Here is a 15,947-nt window from a genome sequence, read left to right as displayed (position 1 = left end):
CGCTTTAAATTTTATTTTTTTGATTAATTGAAGATGCAGGATGCCTCCACTTTAGAAAAACATTTATTAAATACTACTGTTCCTTCTAATGAGGTGCAAGCAGCAGAAAGAAGTTTTTTTGCACAATATTTGAAGGAACCTGCATCTTTATTTCCTTTGACAGAATGCGCTACTAATTCTCAATCTTCTATTGTAAGAAGTATGGCACTGATTTACCTAAGACAATCATTAATTATTCAGTGGGACACTCTGCCTCCTGAATCAAAAGCTGGATTGATCAATTTATTAAAGGAAAGATTGACTAAAGAGACAGATAGTTCTGTTTTGAGAGGAATAGCAGAAGTTATTACAACTGCATTTCATCAGCAATCTCCACCATCAAACATACAGGAAGTATTTATTTTTTTACTCCAACTGATATCGTCACATCTTACTCAACAACAATCAGTTGTATCAACAGAACCACGGAGAACTGCGTTGGTTTTGTGCGCTTCATTGATCGATATTATATTAAAAAATAAGCTTGATATTAATGTATTGTTAGCTGCAGTTTATCAAGGTTTAGTTGAGCCAAACATATCTATAAAAAAAGCTTGCTTAAAAGTTTGCCTGGAATATTTTGTAGCTTTGAAGAGAAACAGAGATTTAGCAAACATGGAAAAATTATTTGATCCAATTCAGATGGCCGTTGCAGCTCTTGTTCAAGCAAACGAGGATGAAGCAGCTGTCTCATCATTGGAGCTGTTTGCTTGTTACATGGAAAGTGGATATAAAGTTGAAAAAGAATCTAGTTTTTTTGACAAATCGTTTACATTTTTCTGCCAGTTAGTAACATCTCCTCAAACGTCAATGTCAGTTCGCGATGCTGGTCTTGATTTCTTTGGCTGGGCATTTTTGCATGAGCGGAAGCGAATGATGATGAAGAAGACTGATTATCTGACAAAAACGATAACTGTCTTGTTTAATGTAGCGTCAATTGGAGAGAAGGACGAAGATGACGGGTCTGAGCGCGAAATCAATCAGGAAGACGGATCTCCGTGGAGAGGTGCGTGGCGTGTGATGTCCGCGGCTTCCCAGCATCTGGAAAGCAAAGAGGTCTGGAAGCGCTCAAAGCCGCTTCTGGAGCGCTTCATCTCCTCCAAAAACAAGTGGGAGAACCATGCGGCGCTGTGGATGGCATCTGGAATTGCGTCACACATGAAGTCTGTGACGAAAAAGAACATTCAAATCTTCTCTTTGTTGATACAGGTGGGGCTTGCCCATCCGCTGGACGAATGCCGTTTTGCTGCGTGTGTTCTGTTCGATAACGTTTTGGATCTTCTTGGAAGGAAGGCCATTGCCAGCTTATCGACTCTGTTTGACCAGCTGTGCTCTCTTCTTGTTACACCGCTGGCCACTTCTTCAGTCAACCCAGCCACTTCACAGATCACATACACCCCAAACTCTATCACGATCATCCGCGCTGTGTCTCAGTGCCTGTCCAACCTGCTGTCATGGATGGATGAATCAGTCGTCGCCACGCGGCTGCCCCAGCTGCTGTCGGGTTTGTCTGCCATTCTCATCCGCAAGCCGCCAGAAAAGTGCGCCTATGACCTGCTTTCTGTGGTGACTTCAGCGGTCGAATCGAGCACATCAGACGCAGTGAAAGGGCTGCTGTCGCCGATCGTCTCGTTCATCACGCCGTTTTTCGCTCAGGTGCCCACAACGACAGAGCAGTGCAAGATCAGAGCACAGGCCACGTCGCTGCTTGCTGCCACGGCACGTGTGGTTGGTAGAGATGCCTTTTCGCCGTATGTGAATGTGTTTGGCCCGGCTATGAAGTCGAACCTGGAGATCAGCGGAGATGAGGAAATACTCGAGATGACGTTTGTGTACTACAGCGTGATGTTCGAGCTGTTTGGAGAGGACGCGGCCCAGCTGCTGCCTGAAATTATGCCTTCCATCTTCAAAATGTGCTTGTCTGCAGAAGGCGTAAAGCTTACTGGATTGAGCGAGCCGTCTTTGGATGCTGTGAGCTCGGCACTTGCGCCTGATGATTTAGGTGGGTTGGGAGTGGCCTCCTCTTCTGCTTCTTCTTCTGCTTCTTCTTCATCCTCAGCTTCCTCCTCGCACTTCAGCCATGTTGGGATCGAAACAGTCTCTGATCCAACTGCAGTTTCTGCGTTTGCTTCTTCAGTGCCTTCTTCTTCTTCTTCTTCTTCTTCTGGCAGTCAAGACAAGCCCACCGAATCAGGAGATGACATTATGGTGAAGCCTGGCGTTCTTGCAGGCGTGGAGCTCAACACAGCAATTTTGGATGCCAAATCATCTGCGATTATGCATCTTGGGCTCATTGCACGCAACTCTGGAAGGCCATTTGAACCCTTCATTTCGCAAGCTCTGTTTGCTGCGGTGGAGTGTTTGAAATATCCACACTCGGCAATCCGCTCGCAAGCAGCGAAGACACTTGCAGACATCATCCATTCAGAGGCAGTCATTCGCACAAATGACTCCGCAAGGGCTTCTTTGGGCACTCCTGCCTCTGGCCCTTCGATGAACTTGGTTGCATCAGGCACGCAGAACTCATCTGCGCCCCCGCATATTTCGCTTCTGACGAATGCGCATGTGACAGTGAATCTTCTGACTCAGACAGCAGAGGTGGACTCATCGGTCGAGACTGTGATTGAAGCAATAAGCTCCATAGACTCCATCATTTCCGATGCGGGTGTATGTGTTCTGCTAGAGAACGAGGCGATGCAGAGAGTGCTCAGCAGCGCTCAACAGCTGTCTGCACAGTCCCCGCAGCAGCCTGTTCGGTTCAGCATTTCAGACAAGAGGTTTGTTGGTCTGATTGAACGAGAGCTGGAAAGTGGGATGGCTCCGCCGGCAAACGAGACCTCGAGTTTGGCGATGAGAATTTTCAAGGTGTGCAGTGATATTCTGGGAGGTGATGCCAAATGCCAGGAAGCTCCATTGGACGCCTTTCTGGATGCAGACGAGGAGGAAGACGCGGAAGAGGAGATGCGCAGCGAGATGGATGGATTTACGCATTCGCAGGCAGGGGTGATGGTGGATGAAGATGAAGGGGCAGAAGGAGGAATGAGCAGCGATGCTGGAAGCAGAACGAGTGGGATGTATGATGCACTTGCTGATGCAAGCGGAAGAGGGACAATGAGCGGGGCAGACAAAGCAGAAAAGAGAAGAAGGCAGCAGATGCTGGGGAAAAGTGGAATGGGTGCTGGTGAAGGAGGAGGAGAAGATGAAAAAGAAGACGATGATGAAGACGAATCAGACATGCTCATTGATGCTGTGACGGAGTTGCTGGATACTGTTGTGGAAAGAATACCACCGCGCATTGCAAAAGCTGTGTGGCCAATTCTGTTTGTGCACGTGTTTGATTTCTTCAGGGAGATGAATGAGATGCTGACACGAAGACACATCACTGGTGACGATTGCGATGATGATGATGAGATCAAAGGGGGGAGGAAGAGTTTTGAAGACGACGATGACGATGATGATGATGACAGCAGCGAAGGAAGCAGCGAAGATATGCAGCTGAATAGTGAGGTTGTTTGTGCTTTGCTTGGATTGTGTGCGACTTGGTTCAAAGAATGCGGGCCTTTGCTGAAGGACTTCCACTGCTTCCTATGGCCAATAGCGCAAGAATACAAAGACCACCCTACAGACACGTTGCGCTCGACAGCGTACTTTCTGATGGGTGTGATGGCTGAAGCGAATCCCCATTCGCTTGTGAGTGATGCCGACGCAGTGGCTGCGACTGAGCAATGTGCACTGAACTTTTCGATCGTTTCGCGAATGTCCACATCATTCAACACGCAGAAATATCTGATTTATGTTCCAGACCGCTTCACTTCACCTCCTCCTTCCAGGTTTGAGCAGACGTCTGCTTTTGTTGCATTTCTGATGCAAAAAGCAGCGGAAAAAGACCAAAATGTGCTGGTTCATGACAACATCATTGGATGTATTGCTCGTATTGGAATAGCCTTTTCAAACATTCTGAATGAAACAGCTTGCCCTCCTTCATCTTCTGCGAGTCCAGTCCCCGTGTCTCAGTTGCAGCAGCAGGCAGCGCTTATTTCGAAAGGCATTTCTCAATTGCTTCAGTTTGTGCTTCTGAAACTGCCGCTTGTTGGCGATCCAGTTGAGAATGCCACAGTTTTGTCATTTGTGTTTGTCATGCTGATGAAAAGTGACTTTAATGTGGTTTGTTCACATTCATTACTCAATAATTCAATTTAATTGAATTTGAAAAATATTTTTTTTTTAAAATAAAAAATAATATAATTGCATTATTCCATTAATTTTTGTATTAAAAACTGATATTTTTTTATTCACAGCCTGCAGCGTTGTCTATGGCACCTTCAGCGTTTTCTGGGTCGTTTTTGGATCGATTGCTGTCTGTCATTGTTTTGCCCAACGGATTGGAAAGAGGCAGCCCGCTGTACGCTCTCACACAGCAGTGGGCATCGACATTCAAATCAACAGACGAATTGTCTTTCAATTCTGTTGCTTCGAAGCTTGATCCGCAGCGCCAGCAGGCTTTGCTTTCTTTGCTTAGATGAATTCTTTTGTTGTTCATTGAAATTTTCTGATTAATTTACGAATGAAAGGAAATCCCTGATGAATAAGATTATTGATTCAGTCAATAACTTCTCAGCAATTTCCCTTTATCTCTCAAATAGAATTCAATTCATTCTTTTTTAGTTTTCACTTCAAAACATTTTTCACTTCAAGTTTTTGTTTGAAAAAATACAGTTGGTGATATTTCATCCTTTTTTTTAAAATAATTATAAGCTTTCTTTTATATTTTAATACTTCAATAAAAATTATTAATGAGAATTTTTGAAAAGGAATAACTTATGTTATTTATATTTGGAGAAAAAGGAATGGGAAAAAGAATAGGGTGATTTATAAACGCGGACTTTTTTAAAAACCCGGACTTTTTTTAAAATTCATATTTCTTAACGAGTTTCAAAAACAAAATTATAATAATTTACACAATTATGCATTAGTGTATAACACATCTAACTATATACAAATTTTTACAAATTGTGTTATTTATTTTTAGAAATAAATAATTTTTATTTTTGAAAATCTGACTTTTGATGAATTTTTCTATTTTAATAAAACGATTCAGCTCATCTTTTATGCACACAACTTATTTTTTCTATGTTATTAACAATTCTGGTTATTTTTTATTTTCGCTTATTTGCTCTTTCCAAATGAATGAAAATCTGTCATTTTTGAAAAATCATTGTCAATGGGACAACTTTAAAAATATTTTTGACGAAACTGAAAAGCATATAACTGAAACCAACGATTGCATTAATTAACATAATAGTTAAATAAAATTACCACAAAGTTATAATTAAAAATGATTCAGTGGAGATTTCATAAGCATCATTTGTTTTCATAATTGATGATTTTTATTATTCAATTTCATTGAAATTCGAATAATAATTGTTTATTGAAATATTTACTGAATCATTTTTAATTATTACTTTGTGGTAATTTTATTTAACTATTATGTTAATTAATGCAATCGTTGGTTTCAGTTATATGCTTTTCAGTTTCGTCAAAAATATTTTTAAAGTTGTCCCATTGACAATGATTTTTCAAAAATGACAGATTTTCATTCATTTGGAAAGAGCAAATAAGCGAAAATAAAAAATAACCAGAATTGTTAATAACATAGAAAAAATAAGTTGTGTGCATAAAAGATGAGCTGAATCGTTTTATTAAAATAGAAAAATTCATCAAAAGTCAGATTTTCAAAAATAAAAATTATTTATTTCTAAAAATAAATAACACAATTTGTAAAAATTTGTATATAGTTAGATGTGTTATACACTAATGCATAATTGTGTAAATTATTATAATTTTGTTTTTGAAACTCGTTAAGAAATATGAATTTTAAAAAAAGTCCGGGTTTTTAAAAAAGTCCGCGTTTATAAATTACCCTATTTCATTTGTGAAAAAATGAAAAAGCAGTATTTATTTCTCATTTTTTTCTCAAAAAATTCATCAAAATCGAAAATTTTATTTAAAAAAAATTTCAAAATATAGAGAATACAAGAGATGGAAAATATAATTCTTTTATTTAATGAAAAAATTTTCGCAATGTTTATGTTTTTTTTTCCCCAAAACAATGCTTTTAACAAAACTTGATGAACTTGAAGAGAAAATTTGAATCTCACTTTTTCAGAAGGATTGGAAACTGTTGCATTTTTTGATTAAAAAAGAATATAGGAAGGAATGATTGGCGAATCAGCTGCTAACAACTTTGAAAACGGAAGGAATGGGAAAAATATTGGATTTGTGAAACTTCATCAGAGATAACATCCTTTACCAATGAAATAAGGCATCAAACCTGGCTAAATAATTTGTTCTGAAAATCTGAATAATAATTTCGAAAATTTTAGAACTGCTTTCAAAAGTTGTGTTAACCGAAACAACAATGAATAAGATAGTTTTGCAGAAAGGAATATATATCCATTTTGTGAGAAATGAGGAAATGTGGGAAATAATTGAGAAAGAAATTGAAAGATGGAAGGATGAATGAGATGATTGAAGAAAACGAAAGTGAATGGGGCACATTGTGATGTGCATTTTTCTTTTTAATGTGAGATTAGGAGGGTTGTATTAAAGAGAATGATTCAATGATTTGTTTTTGCCAAAAAAAAGTTACAAAAGTCAGAAGATAAACGTCTGAAAAAGAAAAATTTTACAAGCTTCTTTTTTGTCGTTAGATGAAATAGGGTTATTATTTTATCCTGACCCTTTTTCTTTATTCTGACCCAAAAAAATGAAGTGAAAAAAATTAAAAAAAACAACATGATTAAAAGAAAACAAAACCAGAATTAATTCTTCTAATAACTTTCCTTTTTCCTTCACCTCGATTTAATGAATGATCTTTCTTTTCTTCATCAGAATCATCGTTTTTTACATGAAGAAATCTTCTTTTTATTTTTTTCTTTTCATCCACAACAGTCTTCACTTCTTCTTTCTCCTTTTCATCCATTTCATTTTTCCTTTCAATATTCATTTTTAAATGATTTTCCCATTTCTCAAATAGGTTTTCGTAAGTTATCACTTTTCCATGAAAGTTGAATCTGTTTCTTCGGGATGGAAGAGGGTAAATTGAAGATTCGGGCAGTTTCAAAAGAACTGGCCAGGAAGAATTGTGCGGAACACCACTGCAGACGAAAGCTTTCTGAATTACAGAAGGTGATAATGCAGTGTGGATGGCTTGAGGCAGAGCGTCGGAAATTGCTGCTCGTTTGGAGGAAGATGAAGAAGAAGATGGAGCCTCAAATCTGTTTGTCAGTTCAGATTTGAATACGACAAGCACTCCTCTGTGAAGAGGTTAACAGATGTGTGTGCTGTATGGCACGAAGGTTAAAACGTCGACTTGTTGTTTTTGGAATTCTCGCCTGATCGATGCATTTGCAAGAGAAGCTTGGGAATCAAGAAGGATGAGAATGTGTTTGTTTTCAAGTGACATGCGCTTTCTTCTTTCGATGATCGAAGTTGGAAGAATGGAGAGAGCATATCTTTCAAAGCATTCATTGTCCATCCAGCCGCTTCCATTTGCCCAAATCTCAAGCGCTGGAGATAATAGGCTTTTCAGCTCTTCTGGCAGCTTTGCACTTGGCCACAAAATGACAGAAGGAAAGGCATATCCGTCAGCTGCAACAGCTGCCACGAATGTAGAATTTATCATTCTTGGTGGTTCCTTCGAAAAACCTGCTTTTGTATCTGCAGTATGCACAACAAGCCGTTTTGAGTCTGTGGGAACGCTCGTTGAAGATTCGTCAATGTTAATAATTAAAGCTGGGTTGTAATGGAACTTTTCATGCAGCTCGTCGAGTGTTTTATGCCAGGGTTTTAAAAAAAAATTCTGCATGATACATCCAGTCTGTTGATGTCCAAATTCTTCGGCGTTCCAGTCATCAGCTCAGGATGACGCTTGACAAAGCCATACGTGGCTGACATTGAAACTTCGGAAAATGGTGCGTCTTCATCATCGTTGTCGTTTATAACATTTTCTATCTGAAAAACAAATGATTAAAACATATTAATAAAAATTAAACAAACCAATTCTCTAGTTTTTTTTAAGTGAGACATGTTCCAGACTTTGCTTCAATGTGAATAATGTCTAAAACTCTTTGTTTTTTTTTCGCTAACAACAGCTGCAGGTCTGCCAATTTTTCCAACCAGCCTTCTTTTTCTGAGAGGTCTAACTGCATTTTTGATACCTGTTCGGCTTAATTCCTTGGAATTAATATCATCTGCAATTCGTACAACTCCATCTACAACGATGTGAGACATTCGCTCCAACTGACTGTTGTATTTTCTACACTTGCGCGAAGACATTGCTCTCTGTAATTTTTTCTGTCCTTCTTTTAATTTGATTTCTTTTGAAATTTTTATTATTATTTTTTTTATATTTTTATGATTATAATAATTTATTTATTTATTTTTTTTTTTTTGAAATGAAATGAAAAAAAAACAAAAAATAACATTTTAAACAAATTGAAGGTTTTATTCTTATGTTTCCATCCAATTTCACACAGGAGTTCAAAGAATGACTGAACCTACTTACAGATATCGCATTAAATACCGGACATCTCACAAAATACCGGACAAGATCGATATCTCAACAACTGCAAGAGGAATTATTCTAACAATTTTCCTCAAAATATATCTCATCAATACAAACTCATTTGATATACAAAACCTTCAAAATAGCTTCATTTGTGCTCAGAGAAAATTATTTTTGAAATCTCGGAGAAACTTAAAATCCTATTTTTCCGAGAATCAAATAAAATTATATCTGAGCATAAACGATGAATTTTTTGAAAGTTTTAAATTTCAAATGAATTTGTATTGATGAGATATATTTTGAGGAAAATTGTCAGAATTATTCCTCTTGTGGTTATTGAGATATCGATCTTGTCCGGTATTTAGTGCGACGTCCGGTATTTAATGCGATATCTGTATCTCTCTCCATACGAAATTGGGTTTGTTTCAAAATGTATTTATTTTTATCTATTGAATTCATGTATATACTTAAAATTAAACCTGTGTGACGTGATGAAATTTTTGTCTTCACGTCCGTCAGTGAATTTTGGTCACGTCAGTGGTTTTTTTTTTTTTTTTTTTTTTTTTTTTTTTTTTTTTTTTTTTTTTTTTTTTTTCTATAAAGAAAAATGATTTCAAATTATTTATAGTTAACATTTTTTATTTTTGAATAAAAAGTTTATTTGAAATAATTTTTGAAAGGAACAATTTTTGATTTGATTTTCTTTTTCCCATAAATCGATTTCAATTTTAAATTAAGAATGAGTTGCTTTTAATCAGAGATCCAATACCTCATTTGCACAATAATGTTCATAATGTGTCACTGCACTACTTTTCACATAACGATTGATGTATCTAGCACTTATACGGTTTAATATTATTTAAAACTCTCTGATTTTTCATTTTGATGTTTTTTCTTTTTTCAATCAAATTTTCATATTTCTGCCCACTATTCTCAAGTATTTCATTTCTTTATTGCTTATTTTAGACAATCACTGATGCCTCTTATGTTTGAATGTTTGTTGAATTTTTTCAAAGAATATTTTAAAAGATTTCTCTTTTTCATCATTACCTCCGCATCCTTTCCTGTCCCCACGCTCTTTCATCGATTCAACCTTCAATTTAAAACAAACAACTTCATTTTTCAGACATGCACTTCATCAAATGCTGCTGTGGTGCATGTAAGAACAGAAACTCAAAGATAAACACCAGGATAATTAATTTTATTCGATTTAAACAGTCATCGTTTTTAATGGTGTGAAAGGAATGATTCAAACGGAGGGTCAAGTTGTGGAAGAGCACTTTGTGTTGAATGGGCAAATGCATATCTGTTAATTGCTTTATGTTTATATTTCAACTGTTCGACCAGCGATCATGCCGGAGCGTTTGATTGCTTATATCTGCTAAATGTTAATATAGCAAAATCCAATTTCACCACTTGCACCGCTCTGCATGAAGGAGCTGCTTATTTGTATTGCAATCAACCTTATTCTGTTTGGACATTCTCAGATAACAGAGTGGAAAGTTGCTCAATAACAGATTGGTGTGGAACTGGTTGGTACTTTTCCCTCTATTACATACCCTCAGATGCTCAATTCCTGTTTTCCAAATGTTAGTGTATCGCAAATTCTGGTGGTGATTCTGCTGGCTCTCTCACATTTCATTGGCCTCCACAAAATAAACCAAGTCAGTTTTCAATCATTGAGTGTCAGTTCATCAGTAACAATCTGACTGCCTCTTCCACTTATGGCGGAGCAGGAATATACTTTGATGGAACTTACTCTTGGATGAATGGAATGAAATTCATCACTTTCTGTTTCTTCGATGGAAACACAGCAACAAACGGCAGGGGGAATGATGTGTTCTTCAGTGGTAATGCAATCACCCAATCTCCATTTGAGAATTGTGGATCAGCAACCACAACAAAAAGAGTGTGGAACAGCAATACAGCTGATAACGCTGTGTATAATGGCTGGCTCCCTCTCATCGCCCAGAACAAAATCGTTTCTAGCAGCGGAACTGATGCTGATGCCTGTGGCAGACCCCAACAGACCCCATGTGCCACCATCGAGTATGCCCTCAACGGCTTCATTTCCCTCCTCCACGACGCCTCTCTCACCCTCCTCACCTCAACATTTGTTCCTCTTCAAACACTCACTTTCAATGCAATTGATACAAAAATCACAGGAAACGGAACAGATGCCACCACTATCACCTCCAGTGGCATTTCCCAACCAGCTTCTTCTTCTTCATTTCCTTTATCAACATCTTATTCACCAGATCCATCTGCCTCGTCTGCCCTCTTCCAACAAACTCAGGGCTCCCTCACAGTTTCAGCCCTCACCATCGCCCACAACTCCTCAAACCCCATCGCCCCCATCCTCTTCCACCTCTCCAATAACTCCCCTTCCCTCAATCTCAACACAACAACCATCACCGGAGCAACCTCATCTTCATCATCAATCACAACCCCCCTCTTCTTCCTCACTGCTGGCTCCCTCGCCCTCAACCACACAGCAATCACCAGTCTCGCCCTCAACAGTCAAAGCATCTTCCACCTCACCTCCCTCACAAACTCCCTCACACTCAACTCCTCCAACTCTCTGCGATTTCGTTGTAAACAAAAGCCACTTAGCGAATATAATGCTTTTTCAACAATTTTTGAGGTTAATTCTTCGTTCATTTCATTTTATCCGAATAACAACAAAGATAAACAGTCTCCAAATATTTCTTATAATATTTTTCTTTCTATATGATGTGATATGGATCAAAGAATAATAATTATCAAGTGTATGAATAGAATATTTTTTAAAAAATATTTTTATCTTCTATTAATCAACTGTCAATAATCATTCAATGTCTTTCATCTTCATATATATGATGCATTCAAGTGATTACCCAAACCTAACTCGCGAACATGCAAAGAGCGAAAAAGCCCTAGAAAGCTATGAAGGCATATATTGCTAATCTCCGTCCTATACGTGCGCTTTAAAAAAATGTACAAAAAATTTCTATTTTTCCATTTCATTATTTTCAACAACATTATAATAAATATCAGCATTATTCAAAGAAATTGCTTCTGTCTTATTGTTTTCAGTGAAAAATTCATAAGTCGGTTGTTCAGCTGGAATTTCAGAGAAATAATAACCAATTTCTCCGGTGGCAAAGTCGAAGAAGATTGATGTTTCTTGTCGGTTGATGAAATGGATAAATGCAAATTTGCATTGTCAGAAGAGATGGTTGAATGAAAAATTCGAAATCAATATTCTTTGAAGATAAATTTATCGATGTTGAATTTTCATTATATTTGTTTATGAAACGAAGAGACGAAAACAAACAACGAGGAGCGAATATTCTGAAGAAATGAAATGCGTAAGGTGATGTTCTTTATTAACTTCTGAAAACCAGTTCGTGAAAATCACTTCATTTGAACAAATAAATCATTTGCAAATGAAACTTCGAGCTGGATGTTTTATTGAATTGACTCGCAGTGATATTTTCTTCATTTGTTCTTCACAATAGACAATCTATTTTGATTTCAGCAATATTATCTTGACAAAAGCTCAAAAAAAACTTTATATCTCAAACCATTTTATTGGAGACAAAGACAAATGCAACTCTTTTGCCAAAGAGTTAAAATTTGCTTTTTTGATTAACTCATGGAGACTCTGACTTGACATGACGGGCATGACGGTCAATGACGATCTGAAATTCCTTTTTTGCCTTTTCGTCAGTATCCCATTGAAATAAATATTTTGAATTTTGCATAAAAAAAATAAAACAATGTGAAAGTGAATTTTTTAATGTTAAAAAATTATATGAAAATGAAAAGAATAAAGTTGACAATTCCTTTTCGTTTTATTTCTTCTGAAATAACGATAATAAACTATTGACGTGAAAGTTTTCGTTAAGTCCGTCAGAAATGAAAAATTTCACGTCATTTGTCATTACGTCACACAGGTTTACTTAAAATACTTTAAAAATATGAAATTGTGGGAAAAATTAACGATTAATTAAAAAAAAAGGTCTTGATAAAAAAAAAAGGTCGAGGAAAAATAATAACCCTATCTCTTCACAATTTCAGGTGAAAAATCAAAGAATCAATTTGATAATCAACTTCATCTTTATCTTTCACATTGTTTAAAAATGCATTCAAACAATCACTCATGCAAGAAAGAGAAATTTTCGTTTATTTTTGAAGGAAGGAAATAATGAAAAAATAATAATAAGGTTCTGATCTTTTCAAAAAAAAGAAAAGAAAAAATGATGAGCAATTTAAGTTTGGGGGAAAATTCGTAAACTATCGAGGGATGAAACATAAAGTGAATTAGGCGTGCATGCAAGTAGAGTTAGCGAAGAAAAGAAAGATGAGCTGTTTGATTTAATGAAAGAAACAGCAAATCTTCTCTGTGGAATTGTGCGTGGAACGATGAAAGAAGAAATCGAGGGTATTCTGAAGGAAGAATATGGAATGAGCGAAGGAGCTGCATCCAAAATTGCTGAAGAAGTTATCGCCGAATATGGCTTGTCTTCAAATTTTCAATAACAATTTTGAAAATAAAATGTCAAAATCTATTATCGTTTTGTTGTTGTTATTTTTTTAGCTTTAAGCGGTTTGCCAAAGAAAAAAAGGTGAGCCACCTTTTGCTTTTGGGAAGGCAAGAACTTCGAGTCAAGCAGATGGGAAATTTTCTGTTCCATCAGCGTTTTCTTCGAAAGCATCAAGCTCTTTAGGCGCTGACAAGTCTGCTCCAAAGCCATTCACATCTTCATTAGCACCGATGGAGAGTTCGGGGATTTTTTGTGGCCCTGCGAAGTTCCCGCCTTCGTTTGGAAGTGCGATGCAAGGGCCTGGGCCGATGTTGCCAACTGGACTTTCCACAGCTGGTCCTTTTTCGCCTGGAATCTCTTTAGCTGGGCCCTTTTCTGAGGAGCCTTCATTTTCTGTGTCAAGCATGGCTCCACCAGGATTTCCTGCACCAGGATTTCCGTCTTCTTCATTTGGGGATCCTTTATTGATGCCTCCATTTAATCCCTCTGATGAATCGAGCCCTTTTATCGGAACGCCAGCCAGACTGATTGAAGATGGAGAGAAATCGCAAAAAGAAGGAGATGAAAAAGGGAAAAAGAAAAGTGAGAGTGGCAGCGACTATGATAACGATTCTGACAGCGATGAGGGATCAGATGACTCAGAGGCATCTGAAAATGAAAGCGGCTCTGATTCATCATCATCGTCGTCATCGTCAGAGGGAGGAAAAGGAAAAGAAGGATATAAAGAAAACAAAAAGCCAGTGAAGGGAAGTTTGCATTCTTTATTTATAATTATTGAATTTCAGATATTTTACATGTAATGTGTTTTGTTATTAACTTATTGATTAATTGATTTTTTTTTTTTTTTTGAAATATTTCATTTTTCTTTCTTTATTTGTTAGAAATGAGAGGACCACTTCATTTTCTCGTAGAAGAGACAATTGGGAATTAATCATCATTTGAATTTGATATTCAGTTGTTGCAGAATGAGCGCCTTATTCGTGTGAATTCTTCATCGACTATGCCTGTTTGTTTGGGCAATCCATTCAACAAAGGCATTTGGCGGGTGGATCTGCTTGTGGAAGAGGCCAATCCGTCGTCCCGCGGTTTTGCTGAGCTGCAAGTGAGCGAGAGCAACATGGAGAGTGCCATCAAGAAGCGCGATCCTTCGCTGATGCCAAAAAAGTCCGGGAGCAAAGGTTTCGGAATATCAATGTTTACCTCATTTGCTCCTTCTCCAGGCTGGTTATCGACTTCTAGTTTTCCTTCGTTTGGATCAGCACCGGCGCACAATAGTTCTCTAGGAACCCCAGCAGGAATTAATTCAGACGGACAAGTTAGGCATTCCAGCTTGGGTTTTGACCAAGCACCAATTTTCGTTGATGCTTGGAATCGAGATGGAGCACAAGTCGCTTGCGAAGTCAACACAAAGAAGAAAACTGAATCATTTTTTGTTGATCGGAAAAAGCAAGCCATTGTGTTTACAAAGCTGCCAAAATGTGTACAATTTCAGGTGTGAAAAAAAAAGTTATTGTTTTTGAAAACTGTTTTGTTTCCTTATAGCGAAAACTTTATGGCTTATTTGAAACATATTTCAATAATTTTATTTTCTATTTATTTATTATTTTCTTTCTTTCTTTCTTTATATAATTGTTTTTTTCTTTCTATTATTATTATATTTTTAAAAAAACATTATCTTTGCATTTTATATTTTTTTCATCACAATTTTATTTTTACATTTATTTTGATTAAACTTTTTATTGCAGATGATATTCCATTCTGCAAGATTGCGTGTGAAAGTGCTCAGATTAGACAAAATTAAGAAGCCAACTGGCCCCAAAAAGGTTTCAGGCACTAAAAATATTGAGTTTTCATAAAACATGTTTAGTCCCAAATGTCTTGAAATGGAAAGGTTATGTTTTTTGTTTGATGTCAGTCATTGTTTTGAAATTGTCAATGAGTTGTTTTCCAGCTTTTAATTTTCAAATGTGCTTCACTTAATTGAAGCAAATCATTTCATTCTTTCAATGTATTTTCGTGGCAGCAATTATAAAATCAAACACATGAGATCAAAACCTTTCACCTTATGTTAAGGTTTCCTTTTTATTAAAAAAATTAAAAATGTTCCGTGATAATCAAATTGTCACTTATAAGATTCATCACTTATGAAAATGTAAAAAATGGATTCACTTTCTGCTTCTTCCATGGTGTTAAAAGCAAACGTCAGAGAAAAACGTTCATTTTCCAATGGAACTTGTGCCACGCAGTCTCCATTCAACTTATGACGTTCAACCGTTCCAACACAAATAATATGGAATAATAAACAAACAGACATTGATGTGTGTAATGGCTCTCTCTAATCGCTCAGAACATGATCGATGCTAACAATGGAAGTGATGCTGATTCATGTGACAGGCACGAACAGAACCCATGAGCCACCATCGAATATGCCTCCATCGACTTCATTTCCCTTTTTCAAAACATTTCCCTTTCACTCTTCAATTCCTCATTCTTTCTCACTCCAATTATTTCCTTTTCACATCTTGCACAAAAATCACTCACATTCTCACCACTGCTTCAATTTCATCATTCTTCAGTGTAATTGAAACATCTTTTCTTTGGTGATCAGAGTGATGGAGTCGAAAACAACTGAAAATGTTGCAAAGAGTTAACAAATACAAAAATATTATTCAAAATGGACTCGATCGAATTATAAATTGAAATAATGAGACCATTCTCATTTTCTCATTTTTGTTTCTTCTTTCAATCAGAAATGAATGCTCTTATCTTTTCATTCTTTTCTTCCTCTTTTTTGTTTTCATTCTTTGCTTTTC

General features: G+C 36.8%; 4 protein-coding genes across 4 annotated transcripts; 2 read left to right on the top strand and 2 right to left on the bottom strand.

The window, feature by feature from the left end:
* Positions 1–201: 201 nt before the first annotated feature.
* Positions 202–4,762, top strand: MONOS_2127 (uncharacterized protein; the record flags this gene model as incomplete). The annotated part of the gene is made up of 2 exons (XM_067872026.1): positions 202–4,203; positions 4,338–4,762. 2 exons carry the CDS (start codon positions 202–204, stop codon positions 4,560–4,562), a joined length of 4,227 nt encoding a protein of 1,408 aa, XP_067722545.1. The 3' UTR covers positions 4,563–4,762.
* Positions 4,763–7,366: 2,604 nt separating this feature from the next.
* Positions 7,367–8,331, bottom strand: MONOS_2126 (uncharacterized protein; the record flags this gene model as incomplete). The annotated part of the gene is made up of 3 exons (XM_067872025.1): positions 7,367–7,849; positions 7,912–8,052; positions 8,188–8,331. 3 exons carry the CDS (start codon positions 8,329–8,331, stop codon positions 7,367–7,369), a joined length of 768 nt encoding a protein of 255 aa, XP_067722544.1.
* A 2,029-nt stretch (positions 8,332–10,360) lies between these two features.
* Positions 10,361–10,675, bottom strand: MONOS_18006 (uncharacterized protein; the record flags this gene model as incomplete). Its single annotated transcript, XM_067870984.1, has 1 exon — positions 10,361–10,675. One exon carries the CDS (start codon positions 10,673–10,675, stop codon positions 10,361–10,363), a length of 315 nt encoding a protein of 104 aa, XP_067722543.1.
* Positions 10,676–12,967: 2,292 nt separating this feature from the next.
* Positions 12,968–14,990, top strand: MONOS_15738 (uncharacterized protein; the record flags this gene model as incomplete). The annotated part of the gene is made up of 5 exons (XM_067868631.1): positions 12,968–13,031; positions 13,195–13,884; positions 14,016–14,041; positions 14,090–14,626; positions 14,880–14,990. The coding sequence occupies 5 exons, from the start codon at positions 12,968–12,970 to the stop codon at positions 14,988–14,990; spliced, it is 1,428 nt and encodes a 475-aa protein (XP_067722542.1).
* Between the last annotated feature and the right edge of the window lie 957 nt (positions 14,991–15,947).

This window comes from Monocercomonoides exilis (assembly GCF_001643675.1).
Source record: "Monocercomonoides exilis strain PA203 chromosome Unknown scaffold41-876177, whole genome shotgun sequence".
Classification (NCBI taxonomy): domain Eukaryota; phylum Preaxostyla; order Oxymonadida; family Polymastigidae; genus Monocercomonoides; species Monocercomonoides exilis.
This window is presented reverse-complemented; position numbering and strand designations above follow the sequence as displayed.